The 24,828-nt window shown below is 44.6% G+C and overlaps 1 protein-coding gene across 2 annotated transcripts in view; it reads right to left on the bottom strand.

Annotated features, from left to right (window-relative positions):
- Positions 1 to 24,828, bottom strand: part of LOC135218265 (N-acetyltransferase ESCO2-like) — a 145,951-nt gene that overhangs the window by 107,407 nt on the left and 13,716 nt on the right. For both annotated transcript variants that reach the window (XM_064254438.1, XM_064254440.1), the window contains one exon: positions 4,005 to 4,177. In XM_064254438.1, coding sequence (XP_064110508.1) covers positions 4,005 to 4,177 — 173 coding nt within the window. The remainder of the gene's footprint in view (positions 1 to 4,004; positions 4,178 to 24,828) is intronic.

Below are 24,828 nucleotides of genomic sequence, written 5' to 3'. Positions count from 1 at the left end.
GACAGATAAGTTATTCTAAAATGCCAGGGAAGAACCAATCCTCTGATGTCATGCACTTCTGCATGCACCTAATTGGTGACAGAACTTGACAATAAGGAGTAGGCTTGCCTAATCACCTCATGTAGTTGAACGAAAGGGTATTCTAGGACACCTCTTTCTTGACCTGGCTTGTGCTAAAAGTCTACGACACCTAAACTCTTGGTGACGTGACCCTCAGATGATAACACAGTGCTTTGACAGGTCAAAACAAAAACTCTTAAAGGTTACTGATAAACTTCACAATGTACAGAACAGAAAAGGAAGCAAAATTGTCATCGTGAACCGTGGGTATCTGGTTTTTGGCCACAAATTCCAGGACAATTCGAAAGCTACTGACCCCAAAACATTGTGAGTCCATGTCACAAGCCTGACTGAAGTTCTCCAACTCTTCCAAGGAAGCCAAGGTCAACAGGAAAACTGTTTCCAAAGTCAGTTTCCTTTAAAATGATTGACAGATGTGCTTGAAGGAGCTTGAGTGAGACTGCTCAGTACCAATGTAAGGTCCCACATAGGAGGTTTGAGTTTCCTAGGCAAACAAAATTGCTCAAAGCACTTGAACCACATTGAGAATCCTCAGGGCAAATAATGTCCACATCCTTAAGAGAACTAACCACAAGTCAGCCCTGTAACCCCTCACCAGTACCATCAGAATGAATTTCCTGTTCTGACAAATATCTGTTAGTTCTTGTCTAATGAACAGGAACAGAGTTCAGAGAAATTCTTTTTGATGACAACAACCACAGCAGCAGACAGCTCGTAATGTATAGGGCTGATGAAGATCCTCTGAAGTACTAGCCTGACATCTGAGTTCCTGCTCCACAAGAAAGATTTCCAGCTCAAAAGAGAAACTTGACAGACTCCAGACATGAAGAGATAAGGATACTACTGAATGGTGGCCTCTTCACAAGACCGGTGAAGAAGGCTGTGCTAAGGCGGAATCTCTCTCGGTCACTCGGCAACAAACTTGAGGTTCATCACCAAAAATTCAGTTATCATTGTCACCAGACAAGCATTGTAAAACCAGATCGCCAATGACCAAGGTCTGCCTGTATTGCCCACATCCTGGTTAAAGAAAGGAATGGAAGTGTCCAACACTACAAAAGATAAATAGAGGCACTAAAACCTGAGAGTATACCGAACATGAAGAGCCAATAGTTCTCTGCTGAATTCCCCAGGAAGAGGGACAGTGTATAACCTTCACAAAGAGACAACTGAATCCTGCTGAAAACCTTAGTTCTCTGCTGAATTCCCCAGGAAGAGGGACAGTGTATACCCTTCACAAAGAGACAACTGAATCCTGCTGAAAACCTCACAAAGTTATGACCAAAGGAAAGGAACTAAAGAACATTCGACTCTCAAGTAGAACAGATACAGCTGAGTGGGCAATCATTAAAATATACTTTTCTTTTTTGCAGAATCAGGCTTGTACGTTTAATGTTAACCCAGATTCTTGAGCATGTCTGGGAGGAAAAACTTACCTGAAAGAATGTTTGTTTAAAATAAACCTGTCACGCTAAGGTCACACATTCACGTATCACGCATGCACGCCCACGCATGAGCGGAAATTGGTAGTTGGCAACAGCTTACGTCAGTAAACCATAAATGTTCCGTAAAACATACATAAAATCGTGGACGTACGGCGACGGGTTGGCCGGACGCTGTGCACCACCCAGGGGAGCGCCATAGGCCACTCCTGTTTTGAAATGTTCAAATCAAGTCGTGGGTGGTCACGCCAAATGTCATTGCAAGTGGGACCCACGGCAACTGCAACGGGGTAGGTGTTGGGCTCAACAGCACTGTTCGCCACCACGGTTTTCTTCTCGCCACGAAGCATGTGCGCCTCCCCATTGCGCGGTGGCCTACGGGGAAACTGACTCACATGTTTACAACCCTGTACGACATGGCAACACTGTAGCGCGGCATGAAAAAAAGGTCAGGTCGGCGCCTTCAGGTCAGCAGTGCCATTTAAAAACTCACAAAACTACCTCAATACAATAAATCATTTTAAATAAAGAATTTTTTTGTATTCACTTTGAAAGTAGCAAACAAACATCAGAGTCTAAACATGTGAAATGAAAAAACAAACTCACGAAAAAATAATATATGACCAAAATATACACAAAGGACAAAAGCAAAATTTTTCAACACAAACTACAAAACTACATCTGAGAAGAAAAAAAGAGAGAGAGAGAGAGAGAGAGAGAGAGAGAGAGAGAGAGAGAGAGAGAGAGAGAGAGAGACGAAGAGAGAGAGAGAGAGAGAGAGAAGAGAGGGGAACACTGATACTTGGTGCTTTTACATCTCTCTCTCTCTCTTCCATCCTCGAGCTTCATCAAGAACTTATAGTGTATATAATGTATATATTTATATTTTAAATGTTAAGTATCTTTTTAAGTATATATTTATATTTTCTGTTAAGTATTTTCTATGTATCTTTATAATTCTGGTTATTTTATATCTGGTACTCATTGAAGCCTCTCTCTGTGTCAATTTTTGTTATTTTCTATTTTTAAGTTCATATCCTTTTCATTGTGTAGTTTTTGAGTTGAAATAGCTTCATATTTTACTTAAGTGTAACTGATGTGTGTTTTGGTGCACATTAAGTGCTCTAGGGTTAATCTGGGGCTCTTGTAATGCATTTTTATTTTATTAGTTTTGTGTGGCTGCAAATTAATCTCATTTCAAAAGTTGTTATCTAAGTTCCTAAGGCTGCTGTTTTGTTTAATCCATGATGATTCAGAACAGGGGCAAAGCTTCTTACTGCATAGAGTTGACAAGGGGAACTGCAAGCTCTGTTTACAGGCCGGCCTTTTTGTGCCCTACAGCCCCACAACGTTGGGCATGGTACAGACGTGAAGTTGACGTAAGTCAACAATATACTAGAATGTTACACTCTTGGCGTACGTACGTCAGTGCGCCGTCCCTTGCAACGCAAAACCTTGGGGTTGTGTAGGACTTCGCCGGGCCAGTACCGGTAGGCATCACATCATGCTTGTGTTGCACATACATATGCAGCGCAATGTACGGTGCTGGCTTTACGTCCATCAGACCGTGTCCTGTTTCCCAGCTGTTCAAGGTCATTTCACCGCAAAGATGCCCACAATCCACATACATGGGCATACACCGTCGTGATACATAAATGTGTGACCCCATCTTCACACTGGAGTCTGTGCCATGAGCGGTGACAATGAGATCACCGTTTATGGAGGATGAAGGAGGCAGTTTCTCCTACAACCATGGATTCTTTGTTACTCATAATAGACCTCAACATTGCTCCATTCCCAAAGCCCTAAGATGGGAGAGAGAAGCAAGGCTACTAATAATAATGGAGGGTTGAGTGCACAAGCACTTCCATCCCATGGATAACAAGACCAAGTTGCAAGGTTAGCAAAGAGGTCATAACAGGCTGTGCCTCTGCATTCACCTTCTCTGGATCTTAGAAGATGCCCCTAAAAGCAAGACAAAAGGTAGTATTTGGTAATAAAATCCACAAGGAAGAGTGGATCTTCCAAGACCTCCAAAATAACATGCTTCACAACCATGTCAAGTTCCATGACCACACCAGCAATGGAGATGTATGGACTAAATGACAACCTAAAGAAAAATGTAATAGTCAATTAAGAAGGTGGTACCCCACCCACACCCCAACCTATTTATCAAGTTACCTATTTTGTTAACAAGCTTCAATGACCAAATCATGCCAAAGGTGTATCCACATATATGGCAACGGTCTGTGACTTTATACATACAAGCAAATATACTTTAAATAGAATACTAAAACTGACTTTTGGTAAAAAAAGTATAAAATAACTTCATTAGAAAACTTGGAAACAATAAAATTTTTCAAGAATTTCCTTGAAAGCTGCAGATTCTCCCTACTACAGTATACAGTACTAATAGGTCACTGCCATAATTAGATAGTACTAATTTTTCAATATTACAATCTTGTTAAAAAACTGACATACCTTTTTCAGCTCTTTAGACTTGGTTTTGGGCTTCTTTATCTTATGGCTTACTCCTTTATTGATATTGTCCTTGTGATATTTATTGAGACGGTACTTTACTGGCTTTGGGTTGCTCACTTGCCTCACTGGAGTAACTGGAGACTTTGCAGACTTGTAGAATCCAAAGCTGAATCCTGAGAGGTTTACATTATTAAAAAAAATTATACACTTATTTGTGCATATACCTATCTCTCTAAAGATTCCTTACTTATGCCACATTTGATTTACAGTACAGTCAACACGCCACTATACCACGGTTCGGTATTCAGATTCTTTTGTGGAACATATCTCCAAATATATTGTGGAAAATTCACTCATTTGTAGATTTTTTCATATAGCAATATTTACTAATTACTGTATTTTCACATTATTTTAATGACTAAATAAATTTTTCATAAAATCATTTACTAATTTTCAAATAACATTGATGTAAACACTGCAAAATATCAATGGAATGTTCAAGTAAAATCCCTAAGTTGATCTATTATCACTGTAATATGCACAGTATGAAAAAACTGTCCACACATTTATTAATTGTTTTACCGATGTAAACATAACTTGGTTCTGTCTCCTGGACAACACACTATTGGCTGGATGGGTTGAAAGCAGCCAATCACACAGCTTGAAGCTCGGATGCTTTATGTACATACTTCCAATTGTGTATGAGTCTTACTTTTGCTCTCTCTCGCACTGAGATAAGAGAGATTTTTACGCATTTGTAACAAGTACAGTGGTTCCCCCCGTATTCGCAGGGGATGCGTACCAGACCCCCTTATGAATAGTTACAACCCGCGAAGAGTTGGAACTCCTATAACAACGCTAAAATAAGCCTATTTGGTTAGTTAAAACAAGAAAAACCCACTAAAAATGTTAATACTTGGTTTTTTTAATAGTTTTATCACAAAAAGTGCATTTTATGATTAAATTGTTATAAAAAAACAGGAATTTGTGGATATTTCTCATAGAAAAATACCGCGAATGTGCGAAATTTCCGCAAATAATGTGGGGAAACGTTTCCGAGAGAAATCCGCGAATCCACTGTATGTTTATTTCTTTTGTATAGTTTTACAGAAACCAATATTTGTACGCATTTGTAACATCACAATTTGTCGTAAATATGATATTGTTATGATACAATAAAGTTTGTTCATACTTACCTGGCAGATATATATAATCAAGTACCCACCCACCTCCCCTCAGGGGACAGTGGAAATAAAAATTATGAATAGAAAATGGGAATGGTTCCTGATACCCGCCTCCCAGCGGCGGGAATGGGTACTAACCACCTGGCCGACCACTGCGTGTGTCGGAAGTTTTTTAAATTCTGTCGGACTTCAGAAAATACAGCTATATATATATCTGCCAGGTAAGTATGAACAAACTTTATTGTATCATAACAATATCATTTTGTTCATGAAACTTACCTGTCAGATATATATATAGCTGAATCCCACCGTTGGAGGTGGGAAGGGACAGAATAGAAGGATTTTGGGAAACAAATGCATGCAGATGATTTACATCTTGGTTCCACCTGTTAGCATAGCCGACTTCGTGATTACTGTCACCCAAGTCTGCTTCTGCTTTACTAGAGTTGCCAGCGAGGTAGAGACCTATAAAGCTGGTGCACTCCAGATGATCTGTCAACGGGGGCGTGACCACAATGTGACTAGACCATATTGACCATACCATGAGGGCTAAGAAGTAAAATAAATATATATATATAAATATATATATCACCACCTGACCAACCTAGCCAAAGTTAAGGTGTGTTAACTAAGGCTTAAGAGTTAAGAAGTCGCCGTTGTCGGCGACTCAACAACTAAATTAAGAGCTCTTCCTAACCATTTTCTACAGGATAGGATGAGTGGTACTTCTTGCCCCCAAGATTGTGTCTGCAGACACGTATGGCCCTAGCGAGCAGCAGATCTCATATGCCATCTTCACATCTCGCAGGGAGTGTGAAGTGAACACAGAGTTGCTTCGCTAAAACATGGTACTCAGGATGTTGCTGAGTGCCATGCTCCGTTGAAATGCTTCCGAGGCCGCGCCCTCACCTCGTGAGCATTCAGATAAAAAGATTTCAAATCTTTGTGCAAACACAATGAAGGAGCATTTTTGAAAGAACTCCTTAACACTAAAGCCAGGGTGTTCTTCGATATGGGCAACGTCTGGTCTTTTTCGGAACACTGCAGATTGCCCGAATGACTTCGACTTTCTTGAGTTTTATGTAGATAAAACTTGAGAGACCTGACAGGGCACAGGACTCTCTCTGGATCCTGCCCACTAACTTGTGCCAACCTTGCTTCCAAGCTCTGGCCCAAGGACAAAACGGGTTTCCATTCTTAGGCCACAACGAAAGGCTTAGAGAGCACACCGCCTTGTGTTCTCTAAAGCCAAAACTTGTGACGATGGCTTAAAATCTCACTAACCCTCTTTGTCGTATCTAGGGTGGTTAGAAGAAGGCCTTCCTGATCACATGCAAGAAGTTAACAGGTAGGAGAGGTTCGAATGCTTTGACATCAAGAACTTCAAACTACGTCTAAGTTCCATATTGAAAGCTTCGATCTGGACATGCACAGTCAGTCCGTCTGTACTAAAGTCAGGTGACCGACCAGTTGACCAGTCAGACGAATCAAGGACAGCAAGGCTGTACCCTGAAGACCATAAGGCACTATTCTTCGCTGAAGGATGAGTGTCTGGACTGCTGGGCGATTCAATCTAAGCAAACCTTGGGGGGTGTATCAACGCAACCCAACGTCGTCAGCGAATCAACTCCTGACTCGAGCTTCTGGTGCCAGGAGAAAGGAGCAAGGAGCAAAAAGGCGATTCAGTCCCGAAGGAAGAATGCCTGACAGTCCAACCTGGTCTCATGTTACACGATCATCGGGGTGTATAAACGCAACCGACTTGTCAACAAGAACTCAGGGCTACTATATGTCGCCTGATCTCGCACGAGTGTCTGACTCCGAGAAAACAGGTGAGACAAAAAGTAGATGGTGAGCGAGTTTCGAGATTCCACAGAACTCAAAGATCGTGAAGGGCCTGTTGTTTGACAGACGCAAATCTCTGAGCCCAAAAGCCGTCAACAACATATTTGCGTATTCTTTAATAGTTGTGACTGCCAGCTTATCCCATTCTTCAGACGGAAATGGAAGACGGTAATCTTATTCCTGTCAACATCTCGATAGTCTGAACGTTGTCAGACTCAGAGCGGAGAGGTTATAGGTACCTTTCGAGTTAGAGTAGACCGACTCTCTCGGAAAAGGTCCTTGGAAAGTGAACTAGGAAGGATGTGGCCTCTGTGAATCCAGGATCCTGAAGGCCAACATGGGGCGATCCGCGTCATTGCGCTCCTGTGACGTCATAAATCCTCATTACATTTACTAAGCGATTGAAAAAGGGGAAAGAGACTAAACATCCATCCCCGTTCAATATCATAGGATGGCGTTTAATGGTACCGATCCCGGATCGAGAAAAAGGGAGCAGAGAAGAAGAAGCCTCTTCGTCCTCAACATATCGAAGAGAAGAATGAAAGGGCGTCCCTAAAGTCTCTCCACAACTCTCAACATACTTCTAAAGAAAGATTCCACTCGGAAGTCAAAAGTTGCTGCCGTCGATCGAGACGATTCGTACGGACTTTTGCAATCCTGTAACGAACCTCTAGAGGATCGTTACATTCTACGCCTGTTGTTATAATAGGCTCTTTCTCGTAAACTCGAGCAGGGACCGAGAGAAGTACTTCTTAAGATATGAGAGAGCTGTGGAATATCAGAGTTGATGTGGACCACTGGTTCCAAAACTCGTTTCGAGGACTGGAGGGACGACCGAATTGCATTTACTTCTTTCAGATTAAGATCCAGGACATCTGAAACACTATCCAGATGTCCGGCACCTTCTTTCTATCATGACGCACGAGAGATGTTCAGAATAATTCCTAGATCTTGAATAATTTTCAGTTCCCGGTAGGAAAAAACTGTGGTCTGAATTGCAGTCTATTCGGGGAAACAAACTTCTTCAGGAAGGAAATGGTCCCCAGCAAGCTCATCCATTCCCTCCCGAGTATGCTTTACTTCCCATATAAGGCTGCGCTTTGCCTAAGCAGGAGAGCATAAAAACGTGCAATGTTGCGGTAGACTCGTAGTTCTATACCGTGCGGTAACGAGCACCGAAAGGATTGAGATAACTCTGTTGAACATAGTAAGGCAAAACGAATGCAACGTTTATTCATTCACGTAAGAAATCCCCTCAATCTTAGGCTAAAGTCCGTGATTGTAGGACAGAGATACAGTTAGTCAGTCAATCCCGCAGGAGAGACGTAACCGCCAGCACAGAGATACGGTTAGTCAGTCAATCCCGCAGGAGAGAGAGACGTAACCTACAGCGCATGATCTGTTACTGGCTCGGTTGGTACTTGGACAGTCAGACACAGCAGCAGCCAGCAGCTTACGAACGTAGTCTCTTAACTTTATGTCTGGGTTGCCAGCTACCCTATTCTACGAAGAAATAGGTCCGTTATTTTTTTAGCAAAAAGAGACTCTCAAGTCTGGTATATTTAAGCGAAACAGAAAACGCTAAATATATAGATGCGTTTGTGTCGTCAGAACACTACCATACAACGGTAAAAGATAAATCGGAAACTCCTGGAAGGCTGCAGGGAGTAACTATTAAATGTCCTTAAAATAATAGACAATAGACCTCTCGGATTGCCATCCGAAGAGGTAACTACAGCAAGCGTGTATGACTTGAACCAACAGTAGTAAAATAACGCAAGGCAAAATATATTATATCACAATAAAGTTTGTTCATACTTACCTGGCAGACATATATATAGCTGAATTCGGAAATACAGCTACATACATATCTGACAGGCAAGTTTCATGAACAAAACTTAGAGAATCGAAGCAGACAGCTCAAGCTTCTTATGTTATTGGACCTAAGCGTTCATTGACGTAGTCTACAAGTCTATTTCTTGTACGAGTCTGCGAATGACGAATGAGAGCTCTTCCGAATCTTGTCAATAAGAGCTTATTCGCTTACGTAATATCAAGTTAAAGAGATGCTTGTCAATGAGAACTAACCCATTTACGGGACAAAGAGATATTTTGTCAATGAGGGGATACCACTTACTTGACAAAACGATAGAATATTGTCAATGGGGGAAAGTCACTGAATTGACAAAACGTAATCCAGGAAGTCGAGCATTTTATTTTCCAATTCCCGTCTCAAACGAGAAAGGGGCAAGAATCCTGTTAAGAGACAGGGCTTACAGCAGGTAGAACGACGATGTTCAATTCGGCAGCGTAGTCCCGACTAGAAACTAACAAAATCTATCATCTGAAAAACCCTTTCAGATGGGCTAAAAAGCTTGCAAAATTATCCTGGGAAGAGGAAGAAACTCTCCAACCAGCTTCCTCTCCCGTATCACAACTAATGCCTGCTAAAGCTTAAAATTTATTGGCAGTATGGCAAAGGTGGCAAAGGAAGTCCTGTCTTGCGCTTTCCTGAAGAGCGTCCTTTTGATGAATGCCTTTGCAAGAATCCTACTGAACGTCGCCGAGACGTCGAGCCTTTACATAACCCGTAACTGCCTTATCGCAAAGTCTTGACTGCGGTAGAGAAAACGAGATCTTCCCTTGAGCTTTCCTTAACTCCATCCACCTTTGCGAAAAGCAATATAATATTGACAGAGACCTCTTGAATTCACGAACCGAGGTCCTTGCTGGGTTTCGAAGACGAAGAAGTTGTCTGTTCACTTTAAGCTTCCTCCGAAGCACTGCTTACTTCACATTCTTGAGGCTCAAATCTTAAACAAGAGCTTGAAGTCTGAAGAGTTCAACAGAAACGTTCAGCCAGGAGACAAACCTGGTGTGCGCTGGCGCGCGCTCGGCGTACCATTTGCTTTGCGAGGACGCTCGGCGTCCTGGCGCGCGACTCGGCGTCCACTGGCGAGGACGCTCGGCGTCCACTGGCACGCGCCTGGCGTCCATCCGAGCGTCCCGTTCAAGCCGAGCGTCAAAAGAAGCGTGCAGAAAAGCGTCACGCTCCTGACAGGCGTCAAAACAAGCGAGAGAAACTGCCTTCTTTTTCATATTTCTCGGTGGAAAGACGTACACGTGATCAGGCGACGTTCGCCTTCTTACTTCTCACTGAAACGCATAACGAGAGAGTGAGGGGACGTGAAGCGTCCTCTTCTATAAAACTTCTATTTAGAGGGCGCGAGTCCTTCGAGATTCGTGCACGTGCACGATCTTCCGCAGCCTGGGAAACGTCAACAGGTCCTACCGAAGGGACGCCAGATCGATGTGGGTTCCCCGTAAACCTCCTTCGGCTTTCGACATGCCCTCTCCCTAGTCCTGGGAGTCCGACAGAGGTCCAGGCCTAGAGGCGTTATGGGGCGGATCTGACGTTCCCTCCTGACGAGAGAGAGGACTGAAGCGTCCTCTTCTAAAGCTTCTTAGAGGGCGCGAGTCCTTCCGAGAGCTCCAACCCTTGCGCGGGGAGGACGCCTCAGAGGACGAGAAGCAATCCTTCAGGATTCGTGCACGTGCACGAACTTTGCAGTCTGGGGATTTTCATCAGAAACTGCCGAAGGCACGCCAGATCGGTGGGGGTTCCTCGTAACCCTCCTCCTTCGGCTTTCGACATGCCCTCTCCCTGTGGTCCTGGGAGTCCGACAGAGGTCTAGACCTAGAGGCGTTATAAGGCCGATCTGACGCACCCTCCACTACACAAGGGGCACTATCACTGCACTTAGCCACTTCACTATTGCTCTCTAAAGCAAGCACTTTCGATTCTAAGTTACGAATCGAAAGAGTATAAGAGAAAAGGGCAATAACCTCTACAGACACTGTTTTAGGGCCCGAAGGCAACATTACAGGGTTAGGAGTAACAATAACAGAAGTAGCACTCTTCACAACAATGAAGGAGAGCGATCACCTCTCGCAGACATATTCATAACCCGTAGGCCATACTATAGGGTTAGGCAAAATAAAGTCTACAGGAAGGTTAGCAGGTTCACTACCCTGACTTTTGTTTACTGATTAATTGCGTACATACGAATCATACTTTTTCCTTACGGAATTAGACATGTTTACTGATTAATTGCGTACATACGAATCATACGTCTTCCTTACGGAATAGACAAAGTCTCACACTCCTTACATGACAAATCTCAACAAAGAAGCAAGACCCAAACCCCTCGTGCATACCAAGTGCGGATCTACCAAAGCTTTCGGTAGCCACACCCTATCTTTGCAGACAACACCCTCTGAAACTAGCCTAACTAGATTCAGATATCTTATGCAAAAATGAATCAAATTCAAATCAATTTAAGATAGCGTATGCCTAGCCACAAATCCAAGTAAATAAATCAAAAGACAATTAGGATACTTAGCGGCAATGAAGTTTCCAAAATCCTAAGACGGAGGTACTGAAAACAGGTGTTTTCAGCACCGGCGACAGAAAAATTATGAATAGAAAATGGGAATGGTTCCTGATACCCGCCTCCCAGCGGCGGGAATGGGTACTCCACACCTGGCCCCGACCACTGCGTGTCGGAAGTTTTCTAAATTCTGTCGGACTTCAGAAAATACAGCTATATATATATCTAACAGGTAAGTTTCATGAACAAATGTATTTTTCCTAACTATGCAAACTTGAGGTCCTTTAACGTATGGAATGTAATCAGCGCCAGCAGGAACCGGTCGTAAGCTTTCGAACATGGTGGGTTGTTAGTTAACTGCTTGTCCGATAGTCGGAATCCCGCCCGACTGGGAGGTGAAACTTCACTTTGCTTTAGGCCCAAAAACAGAGTGGCATGAGGTGGGATTGTGTAAAGGACCTCAAATTTGTATAGTTAGGAAAAATACAATTTACGACAAATTGTGATTTGTTCCGACACGTAATACAAACCCTTGGTCCTTTAAGCCTTAAATGCCTAAGCGGTATTTCAGAAATCGTCTCCCGTATGTCGGCGGGTTTTGGGAGTGAGCGACGAAGCGGAAAAAATGTTTTTTCATAAAATCATACCACACTTAGTTTTCAAGATTAAGAGTTCATTTTTGGCTCTCTTTTTGTCATTGCCTGAAGTTTAGTATGCAACCATCAGAAATGAAAAAAATATCATTATCATATATAAATATTGGAATTGTGTGAAAAAAATTTCATATATAATTTTATACAAATCGCGCTGAGAGCAAAACGGTTAAAGCCAATGAGTTAATTTTTTTATGGTATTGTAGACTAAATTGCGATCATTTTTATATATAACAAATTGTAAAACGATCAAAGTAACACAGAAAATTTTAAAAAATGATGCATGAATTCGTAACGCGCGGACATAAAACAATGTTTTTTTTTTAAATTCACCATAAATCAAAATATTGTGTTAGTGACTTCCAGCTTGTTCCAAAATTAAGGTAATTGATTGAATATTACTAGCCTGTAGGATTTTTAGCTTGCAATTGCAATTTTCAACCATATCGGTCGAGTTAAAGTTGACCGAATGTCAATTTTTTTTATTTATCTATGTATTAATATGCAAATATTTCGAAAATGATAAAAGCTACGACCATGAATTATTTTTTGTTATATACTACATGAAATTGCGTGCATTTTCATATATAAAACTATATAACAGCTAATATAAAACAGTGCAAATATTACAACAATGTGACTCAAGCATTTCAGAGATTTGCGGCAGAGATACCGCACGTGGAGGGAATGAAAAGGTTTTTCAAAAATTCGCCATAAATCGAAATACTGTGCTAGACTTCCAATTTGTTTCAAAATGAAGGTGAATTATTTAATATTACTAGACTGTAAGAGTTTTAGCTTACAATTGTGTTTTTCTACCATTTTGGTCGAGTTAAAAGTTGACCAAATGTAAACATTTTTTTATTTACCGTTATTTATATGCAAATATTTCGAAAATGATAAAAGCAACAACCATGAATTATTTTTTTTTGTATTATATATAAAATTGCGCACATTTTCATATATAAAACTCTATATAACGGCTAATATGAAACGGTGCAAATATTACGACAATGTGACTGAAGCATTTCGGAGATTTACGGCGGAGATACCGTGCGGAGGGAAGGAAAGTTTTTTTTCAAAATTCACCATTAATCAAAATACTGTGCTAGACTTCCAATTTGTTTCAAAATGAAGGTAAGTGATTGAATATTACTAGACTGTAAGAGTTTTACCTTAAAATTGTGTTTTTTGACCATTTCGGTCGAGTCCAAGTTGACCAAACGTCGAATTTTTTCAATTTAACATGATAAAAGCTACGACCATGAATTTTTTTTTTTTTTAATTTACATAAAATTGCAAAAATTTTCATACATAAAACTCTATATAACAGCTAATTTGAAACGGTGCACATATTACGACAATGTGACTCAAGTATTTCGAAGATTTGCGGCAGAGATTCCGCGCGCAGAGGGAAGGAAAAACTTTTTTTTCAAAATTTCACCATAAATCGAAATATTGTGCTACAGACTTCCAATTTGTTTCAAAATGAAGATAAATGATTAAATATTATTAGACTAAGATTTTTAGCTTATAATTGCATTTTTTTACCATTTGGGTATAGTCAAAGTTGACCAAACGTCGAATTTTTTCTATTTATCGTGATTTATAAGCAAATATTTCAAAAATGATAATAGCTACGAACATGAATTATTTTTATTTTGTATTTTACATGAAATTGCACACATTTTCATATATAGAACTCTATATAACGGCTAATATGAAACAGTGCAAATATTACGACAATGTGACTCAGGCATTTTGGAGATTTGCGGCAGAGATTCCGCGCGCGGAGGAAAGGAAAGTTTTTTCAAAAATTCACCATAAATCGAAATACTGTGCTAGAGACTTCCAATTTGTTTCAAAATGAAGGTAAATGATTGAATATTACTAGATTGTAAGAATTTTAGCTTACAATTACGTTTTTCAACCATTTTGGTCAAGTCAAATTTGACTGAACGTAGAATTTTTTCTATTTATCATTATTTATATGCAAATATTTCAAAAATGATAAAAGCTATGACCATGAATTTTTTTTTTTGTATTCTACATGAAATTGCACACATTTTCATGTATAAAACTATATAACGGCTAATATGAAATGGTGCAAATATTACAACAATGTGACTCAAGCATTTCGGAGATTTGCCGCAGAGATTCCGCACACGGAGGGAAGGAAAAACTTTTTTTTTTCTTCAAAAACTTACCCCAAATCAAAATACTGTGCTAGATTCCGTGTGCAGAGGGAAGGAAAGTTTTTTTTCAAAAATTCACCATAAATCAAAATATTGTGCTGGAAACTTCCCAGGTTTCAAAATGAAGGTAAATAATTGAATATTACTAGACTGTAAGAGTTTTAACTTACAAATGCATTTTTCGATCATTTTGGTAGTCAAAGTTGACCGAACGTCGAATATTTTCTATGCATCATGATTTACATGCAAATATTTCAAAAATTATAAAAGCTACGAACATGAATTATTTCATGTTGTATTCTACATGAAATTGCACACATTTTCATATATAAAACTCTATATAACGGCTAATATGAAATGGTGCAAATATTATGACAATATGACTCAAGCATTTTGGAGATTTGCAGCAGAGATTTCGGGCGCGAAGGGAAGGAAATTTTTTTTTTTTTTTTTAAATTCACTATGGCCACGTGCTGCGTATATACCAGGTGAGGAGGCGCAGCATACCCCGGCATCGACACCGTTGTTGTGGTCAACGTCTCTGGTCCATGGGTGACCGGATTGGATCCACGCGCAGCCAGGTGGTAGAGCAGCCCTTGAACACTGTGTCCCCAGGAGCCCAAGCGAGTACCAGACCTGTCCGAGATCGTCACCCGCGGCAGGCTTACCTGAGGAAGGAAAGGTCGGTGGTGGGGGGGGGGGGGGGGGGGTTACGCCTATCTTCCTCCCCTCGTATCGCTCCGACTGCTCCCCTGACCACGATACACATAAATCATAAGTCTCAGTGCGAGAGCATTCACGCCCTCTACGCCGAGTACATAAATCATGAGGGTCTACCTCGAAGAGACACCTAAAGACCCCACACCTACGTCCCTCCACACCAGGGCACAATCTGCAATTGACGGGGGGTCTCTCCAGCTCGTGGGAATCCATAGTCACATAATTCACGAGCAATAATAACAAAAAACACAAAGTACTTACAAGTTTTCACTCGCACAAGCACTCAGTAATAGGGAAAGTAAGAAAGGATGGCTTCCTAATGAAGTAAACAAGCAAAGTGATTCTTCACCTCTCAGTCGGGTGGGACCCCCAACTATCGGACAAGCTTTTAAATACCTAACCACCTTGTTCAAAGCTTACGACTGGTTCCAGCTGCCGCTGATTACATTCAATATGTTAAAGGACTCATTGTTTGTATTACATATCAGAACAAACGCGCCTTTTGCGCTCCATTCGACGTTCAGACATCTCTATGTAAGTCTTGTACCACCACAAATACTCAAACTCTCGCAAAAGTTCGGCAAAACACGATTGCGGCAAAAGATCGCTCTAGGACGACGCGCCGCTGATGCTTGCTGGTGCGAGAAGAAAGCATTGCACATGCGCACCTGGGTAACGCTTGTAAACAAAATAACAGCTTGACCCGTGAACTCCCAGCATCCCTCAAGGGGCGCAATTCAAAAGCTTTCGCCTAGTAAGCCTATAACTATTTTTCCACGAATTTAAAAAAAAACTTTTTTGCGTCGACATAGCATACGTCAATTAAGCACCCGACAGACAATTTTCGTCGACGTTTAATACGTTCAATAGGCGTTTAAGGGTTAACATGGAAAACTCACTCACTGGTGGGTGGAATCTGAGTCTTATGAACAGACTGGTGTTCATCCGACCTTGGTTCCCTCCCTGGTCGTAAGAGCAGAGGGAGGGATCCTAGCCTCTGCCCAACTGATCAGGGTGTGCACCGCAGGATCAGTGGTCAGACTTCTGGACCAAATTCATAAGAGGGAGGCAAGCGTGCCTCTTATGAATAGCAACCAAGAACTAGTTCCTACTCAAGAGCCAAATATAAGATCATGGGTTTGTCTCTTGTTGGCATCCACTCCCCCCCTTGTTAGGGGAGTGGTGGATAACCACTCCTAACCCTAATGAAAGGGACAGGACGGAGCTCGGTTGCATAGCTTACCTGCATCGGCCTCCTGTCCAGCGTAGTGACGACCGCAGCCCTCTGCCCACAGCTAAAGGAGAGAAAGGGGGAGAAAGAGAAGCCAGTCACACACTCATTCACTAATCCATTCACGCAGTCTCACAAGGATGCGATGCTGTTTTGTCCGGCGAGGGAGCTGGGTAAGCTACACAACTTGTTGAGCAGCCACCATGGGTCCCAAGGAAAAGTGTCCAAGGACCTGTGGGTGATATCCCGAAGATAAAAAGATGTGAAGGTGGTCTGGTTGGCCCAAACCCCTGCCTTCAGCACCTGTGCCACGGACCAGTTCTTGCAGAACGCAAGGGTTGGACCAATACCTCTGACTTCATGGGCTCTCGGACGAAGGGTACCGGTGTTGTCACTATCCGAAGCGTACGCCTTCCTGATCACCTCACAAAGCTAGAAAAAAAGTGTGTTCTTGGACACTTCCTTCTTGGTAACCCCGGTGCTAACGAAGAGGCGTCAACACTCAGGCCTGGCCTGAGGTGGCGAGTTCTCTTCAGATAGCACCGTAGCACCCTCACAGAACAAGCAGCATCTCATCCGCATCACTGTTGGTGAAATCCTTCAGGGAGGGGATCGTGAATGACTCGAACCGGTCGTCAGGGACCGAAGGGTTCTGAGTCTCCGCTACGAAATCAGGGACGAAATAAGAGTGTCACCGATCCCCATCCCCTCGTGTGCTTTACATTGGAAGAAAGACCATGAAGTTCCCCTACTCTCTTCGCCGATGCCAGGGCCAGCAGAAAGACAGTCTTGAGGGTCAGATCCCTGTCGGACGACTCCCGGAGTGGCTCGAAGGGTCTTCAAGTCAAACTCCTAAGGACGATAGTAACATCCCACCCCGGGGGCCTGAGTTCCCTGGGTGGCCAAGACCTCTCGAAGTTCTTCATCAGGAGGGAGATCTCCATGGAGGTGATGTCCACTCCCCGCAGCTTAAGGACTAGGGCCAGGGCAGCTCTGTAGCCTTTCACTGCGGAGACAGAGAGGAGCTTCTCTCGGCGAAGGAAGACGAGGAAATCAGCTCCCTGCTGAAGTGTGGCTCTGAGAGGAGACAGACCCCGTCCACGACACCAACCACAGAAGACGGGACCACTTCCCCTGGTACACAGCTGCAGAGGACTGTCTGAGGTACCCAGCCATCTCTGTTGCTGCTCGGCGAGAAAAGCCTCTCGCTCACAAGAGATGGTGGATAACAGCCAGCCGTGAAGAGACAGGGACCGAACAGATCGGTGGTACCGTTCCATGTGTGGCTGGCACAGGAGGTTATGCCAGGGGGAAAACACTCTCGGTGCCTAGGCGAGCAGAGCCAGCAGGTCAGGATACCAAACGGCCTGAGGCCATTTGGGTGCCACCAGAATCTTCCAAAGATTTGCGGTGACCAGCACCCTGCTGATCACCTTGCGAATCAGACAGAACAGGGGAAAGGCGTACACGAAGAGGTTGTCCCACGGATGTTGAAGAGTGTCCTCTGCAGCTACCAATGGGTCCGGCACAACTGAGTACAAAACCTGGAGTTTTCTGTTGTGCCGGGTGGCGAACAGATCCACGACTGAACACCTCCACAGGTGAAGGAACCATTCGATCCCTATCACCTGATCCCGACGGCTGAGATTGTCTGCCACTACATTCCTCTTGCCTAGAATGTATCTGGCTGACAGCTCTACCGAGTGGGGCCCACTCGTGCACCTGCAACATCAACTGGTGCAACGGAAGGGACACTAGGCCCCCGTTTATTGACGTATGCCACTACTGTGGTGTTGTTGCTCATCAACACCACTGAGTGTCCCATCACCCATTCCCGGGACTCTTGGAGAGCGAGGAACGCCGCTTTGAGCTCCAGGACGTTGATGTGAAGGTGCTTGTCGTAACGTTCCCACACACCTGCAGTCAGCAACTCCAGGTGTGCGCCCCATCCCTCTATCGACGCGTCTGAGAACAGAAGCATCTCCAGAGAGAGAGAGAGCCAGAAGAGGAGAGAGATGAGGAGAGACGAGAGAAAGAAGGAGTGTATTGAGAGAGAGAGAGAGAGAGAGAGAGGAGGAGTGTGAAGAGGCACTCCTCTTACGAGGTTCCTATCGTCCAGCCACCAGGCTAGGTCCTGCCTCACCTCCTCCGTGAGAGGCACGGGGAAGTACGGCGGGTCTCTTGCCTGTGACCAACACTCCTTTAGCCTCCACTGAAGAGACCGCAGGTGAAGACGCCCGTGAGGGACTAACTTCTCAAGAGACGACAGGAGACCAATCACAACCTGGCCCTGCTGAGCAGGCTGCTCCTGTAGGGACAGGAACCGTCCGGCTGCCTCCCTGAACCTGCTGATCCGCAAGTCTGCGGGGAAGACTCGCCCTGCTACCGTGTCAATCAGCATGCCCAGGTACTTCATCGTCTGCTTGGGCTCGAGATCTGACTTCTCGAAGTTCACCACGATCCCGAGATTGCGACAGAATTCGAGGAGCCGATCCCTGTCCTGGCGAGCGGGAGCTCACCAGGACCAGCCAATCGTCGAGATACCTCAGAAGACGTATCCCTACCGAATGGGCCCAAGCCAACACCAGAGTGAGCACTCGCGTGAACACCTGTGGGATGGTTGAGAGACTGAAACAAAGTGCCCTGAATAGGTACACCGTCCCGTCGAGGATGAAGCGGAGGTACTTCCTGGAGGACTGGTGGATGGGTATCTGGAAATACGCATCCTTCAGGTCCACAGAAAGCATGAAGTCATTCTCCCTGATGGAATAGAGTACAGGCAGTCTCCGGGTTACGACGGGGGTTCAGTTCTTGAGACGCGTCGTAACCCGAAAATCGTCGTAAGCCGAAACGACGCTTGGAAATATGTCTTAAACTAATAAAAAGTTATAAAAACCTTACTTGTAATCCTTTGGTTACACTACATGTTATTTCCTGTAGTTTTATGTACAACCTGGAGTTATTTTCATAAAAGAATGCTGGTTCTTGAAGGTAAAAACTATTGTAATCCTCTGGTGACACTACATTCTTGAAGTTTTATGTACAACCTGGAGTGATTTTGCCAAATCTTGAGGGCTACAAGAACAGTTGATTACTATTTACGTATCATATAGACTGATTAAAGTAAAGGTATCTTTAAATAGGCTTATATTATTAGTATCAACAAAACATTTACTGGCATGAATCAGAGGCCGTTTAATGAGACGAACACTTCTCTCTCTCTCTCTCTCTGATCAAATTACTGGATAATGTCTCTCTTTGGATACTTGGAATTTGCGTTGTAATCTAACCAGAAACTTCGTTTTGTTATTATTACTGGAAACAAGCAATGATTTTTTCAATATTTGCGCTTTAGGACTGTTATATGTAAACTTTGCGCACCGCAAGCTAGTATGTATTCATTCGCTCGGAAACTAGTTCCGCATATGAGGCGTCACTAAAAAACATAGAAAAATACGACATAAAAAGTGTCGAAAATCATCATAACCTCAAAATTTTTGTTGTAATCTAACCAGAAACTTATTTTTATTAATATACTGTGCTAAACTATAAAGGATTTTTATCATAATATGCGTTTTTTAAAAGCGTCGTTAACTCGGAGCGTCAGAAGCATCAACGTCGTAACCTCGGAACAAGCGTCGTTACCCAGGACAGATTTTTCCATTGAATATTTAAGAAAAAGCGTCGTAACCTCGGAACGTCGTAAGCCGGAACCGTCGTAACCCGGGGACCGCCTGTACAGGGCGTGCTGTTTCCATCGTGAACCGAGATTGGCGAACGAATCAGTTCAAGGGGGAGAGATCTATCACCGGGCACCAGCCCCCCCAAGACTTCACCAGGAAAAGTCGGCTGCAGAAGCCCGGCGACTGATCTCGTACGATCTCCACAGCTCGTTTGGTCAGCATGGCATCTACCTCTTGCCGAAGCGCTACATCCCTGGCAGAACCGGGGACGTATGTCTGCAGATAGACAGGGTTGGAGGTGAAGGGTGGCCGTGACTCGAAGAGTAGGAGATACCCCTCCTGAAGGACATCCACTATCCAGGTCTCGGCTCCATAGCGCTGCCAAGTTGCCCAATGGCTCGCCAGGCAACCCCCCACTTCCGGCAGCAGGTGAGGTGGAACGCCGTCCCTAGCATTTCCCCTTCTTCAACTTCTTCCCGGTTCCTCCTCGGGAGGAGAACGACTGGGAGGAGGGCTGACGGTCACTCCTTACAGCAGAAGTCGAAGGCTGGGTCTTTTCTCTCAGCTTCAACGAGGATGTCGTCTTAGCCGCAGAGGAAGCGCTAGCCAAGCTCCGAGGCTTAGTCGCAGTGGCTCGAGGCTGACCAGTCGCCTTCAAGACTGCCTGGTAGACTAGGCGGTCACTGTCCTCAGTATGCCACTGTTCCACCACAGCGTACACCATCTCTCTGGGAAAGAGAGAGGAGGAACCCAGCACCAGTCCGATCCTCAGACCCAAAGCTGCCTCGCGCCCTACCGACCTGGTAACTCGAGCGAGGACTGCGTCCCTAAGTCTCAGCACCGGGTTGGCCCACAGGTTGGCCGTCTGGTGGGCCAGCTAGGAGATCACCCTAACCCCAGACTGACACAATCTCCCGAAAACCGGGTCTCCTTCGGGAGTGATGTTTCCCGAGGAGGCCGCGACCTTGGACACTGTGAGGGACCACAGGTCCAGCCAGGAGACTGCTTGGAATGCTGCCATAGCAGTCGATTCCAAAGCCAGTACCTCTTGCTGCAAGAACCAGAGGTTCTTGGCCAGCAGGTGTTGAAGAGACACACCCGGGGTTAACCTGTTTGGGTGGCAGCGGGTCCTCTGAAGGCACGTAGAAGCGCCTCTGCCGTGGTAGAGGAGGGGAAAGTAGCTTGGACGACCTGCCAGACCGAAGTGATCCCTCCTGTCAGGAGACGAGAGTCCACCTGGCCTAACACACTGTCAGCCAAGGCTGATCGGGGCAGACCCACCGTCATCCTGGGTTCCTTCTTAGGACCCCAGAACGACTCCAGCTTTGATCTAGGCTCGGAGGGCGGAGCATCGATCCTTCCCCAAGGTCATTGTGCTGACAAATCAGCGCGATGACCTCTGCAAACGACCTCTGGATCTGGGGAGTGACTGCGTCCTGGGGAGATGGACCGTCAAGTCCATCCAGGGAGAACGCCTCCCGAGACGACCCTCCTTCCACAGGAGGAAAAACGACAAACCCCTTCTGTTCACCTCCAACCACTTGGGCATACGATCTGGTGGGTCCCAAGACCGTTCCAGGTTCGTAGGTCCTCATGGAGGGACAGCGAGAAGCACACTCCTCGCAGTCACTCCTAATCACCTCGCTCCTCCTGGTGTAGCCCAAGGAGGTTGAAGGGATAGGAGAGGCAGACCTGACACTCCCCCCACTGCCCACCAGCAGAGCCGGTGTGCTGGGGGGGCTGCAGGCGATCGTCATCCCGCAGTGACGATAGGGCTGCAGGCCTAGTAGCACAGTTTCCCTGAGAACCGCTGGACCGAGAACGGTAGCGACGTTCCCAAGCTTCAGGAGAGATGCTACCAGTCAGCCTATCCATCCGGTCCTGGTGGGAGCGACGGTCAGGAGATTGGCAGGGTCCACTGTCGGGGTGGGAGCGTGGCCCATCCTCACGGCGTGTCACGGTACCTGGACCAGCCTGGCGATGGGGGGGGGACCTCTTCCTTGCCTCGGCCCGCGTACGGTCTGGTGGGACAGTCACGTCAACCCTGGGGACCGGCAGATTGCCACAACTGGGTCCTGGCAGCGAGCAGGCTCGGCTGCCTAGACCTTGGCTGCATGGTCACCCGCAGGCGACCGTACACTCAGTACCACCCGCAAAAGAGCGGCTGAGACGGTTCCTGGTGCCGAGGCAGAACCTCTGGCGCCAAGGGAAGAGGTACTGGTGTTAGCCGGCACCCCTTCGGTCCCCATCTTCTTCTTCCTTGTGGAAGGAGAGACGGGTCCCGTTCCTGAAGGAACAGGAGGACCACAGAAGCCCCAACTACCCTTAGAGGTCTCTGAGCGAGATTCCTGGGGGGGGGGGCACTTGGTAGTCGAAGGGGGAAGAGGCAGCTGCAGACGACAAAGAACACGACAACGAAGACACCTTCCTCTTCTTCGTCAGCTTCCTCAGGACCACCGTCAGGTCCTCCATCCTGGATGGAGCTGGGGCAGTTGCCAAAGCAACAGGGCCCAGCTGCACCTGTCCAGAGGGACCTGCGGTGGGAGCAGCAACACCACGGGCTGGAGCGACGACGGCAGCAGCAACAGGAACTGGTACGGGGGCAGTACAGGAGCTAGCAGCATCACACAAACTGGCGGCAGATCGAGCGGTGAACTTTTGGGGCACCGAAAGTCAGGGGCTGGGGTGAGGGCAGCAAAACCAGGCAGCGGGGTCATCTCCTTCCTCGGCAAACACGGCAGCAGGGCCTGGACTGCAGCTGTCGGGGTGACCATAGCCACATGCTGGGTGTAGACCAGGTGAGGAGGAACTGCATACCCCGGCGTCAACACCGTTGTTGTCGTCGATGTCTCTGGTCCATGTGTCACTGGCCTGGGTCCCTGCGCAGCCAGGTGGTACAGCAGCCCCTGAATACTCGGTGTGCCCTGGAGTCCAAGCGAGTACCAGACCTGCTCGAGATCGCCACCCGTGGCAGGCATACCTGAGGAAGGAATAGTCGGGTTAACGGGGGGGTTCCCCCTCGCCCGGGGGGTGACTGGGGGGGTGAGGGATCTGTCTGTCTTGTGGCCGCTCATTCTTAGGCCCAAGACAGCAATACACAATTGGTGAATAAAAACAAAACACAAGTACTTACAGTCACCAGAGTATTACTTAAGATAACCATACACACAAAGAGCTTTGATAAAAGCGAAGGCGAAAGCAAACAATAATGGCAGGCAGAGAGGCGAACACGTCTTGCTCCGTTGGCAGCCGAAAGCATAGTGAAGCTTCACCTCCCAGTCGGGCGGGACTCCAACTATCGGACAAGCAGTTAACCCCTTCTTTACCGGGTGGGTGAGCAGAATGTAAACATTGCGTTTGCTGCCGAACTGAATCTCTCGGTAGTGACTCAAGTTTGGAGGGGTGCCGATCGTAAAAATATTTGCCAAAAATACACTAATCAAGACAGGCTAATGAAATTATCAGGTATTATTAGCACTATAATAATGCATATTCTCTGTTAGTTTTATCATCCTACAGGGAAAATAAATGATTTTATGAAAAAAAAATGTGAAACTCAGTGTCCCTTGTACAAGGGACACTGGTGGTCGGTGAGAAAACTTCGGTCTTGAATAGAAATTCGGTCTTACAGAATGTTGGTATATCGCACCTGGAACATGCACATAAAGTATTATCAAAATAGAACCGTAAATAAGCACGTAATAACAAAAAAAAGAGCAAAAACTAAAGCGAAAGCCCCGCCAATAAATATGGAAATCGCAAATTTTATAGTATATCTTTCAAAAATTGGTCAATGTCATTTTCTACGTTTTCTAAGATTAGTTTCATCACAGAAAACAACTTTAGGGGCATCAGGGGTATCTAAACTAATTTTTCAAGTTTCTTGTCCTCAGAAAAAATCGCTTTTTCTCTGGTTTGGTTTTTTTATATATATAAAGTTACTATAAGGCTTTATTTCTACCTTCATTTATCTGGTGTTCATATATTTTATTTGTAAAATGTAATGTGAATAAATAAATAAATACAGTAAATGATGATACAACTGGTTTTTTACTTGGGTAGAAGTTATTACATGTTTACGCTTGTCTGGTTTTGTGATTTTTTGTTGAGACGCAGTTCATCTGTCACCTACACACTACTATAAGCAATAATAATATTTGTTTGGGTTCATCATACGTCTGGCATCGTGTCATACTGTTTATTTTGCTCCAAACTCTTCAAACCGAAATTACAGAATGATTGGAAGTCCCTATCTGAAAAGAGGAGTTTTGGTGGTACTACGCATACCACCTTTATGCACCCGGTGCGGTGTAGTAGACTTGAATGGTGGTACCCACCTACCTCCAAACAAACTTTCGGTAATGAAGAGGTTAACTACCGAACCACCTTGTTCGAAAGCTTATGACTGGTTCCAGCTGGCGCTGATTACATTCCATATGTTTAAGGACCGAGAGTTTGTATTACGTGTTGGAACAAATGTATGTTTATTTGTGTTGTATAATTTTATAGAAAAACATAATGGCAATTTGTCATTCATTTTTTCAAATTTTCCATGCTATAATTACAACTTTTTGCATTTCAATAATTAGGTAATTTATGTACATAAGTCTTAAACTTAAAATTATTTCTCATGAGGTACAGTATATTTGGTGTTTGAATTATTAAAATACATAGGCAGTTACAAGTGTTTTAGTTTATTAAAATACAAAGGCAGTTACAAGTGTTTTAGTTTAAGGTACACTGGGCCCCCCATATTCGCGTTCTCCCAATTCACGGACTCACGGATTCGCAGATTTCTCTCTGGACCACAGCTACCCATGATTCTTGGGAAATTTGCCTATTTGCAGTATTTTTCTATGAGAAATATCCAGAAATTCCTTTTTTTTAATCAATTTCATCATAAAATGCACTTTTTGTGATAA

The sequence above is a fragment of the Macrobrachium nipponense genome, chromosome 9 (genome assembly GCF_015104395.2).
Source record: "Macrobrachium nipponense isolate FS-2020 chromosome 9, ASM1510439v2, whole genome shotgun sequence".
Lineage (NCBI taxonomy): Eukaryota > Metazoa > Arthropoda > Malacostraca > Decapoda > Palaemonidae > Macrobrachium > Macrobrachium nipponense.
The sequence above is the reverse complement of the archived record's forward strand: the minus strand, read 5'-3'. Positions and strand labels throughout refer to the sequence as shown.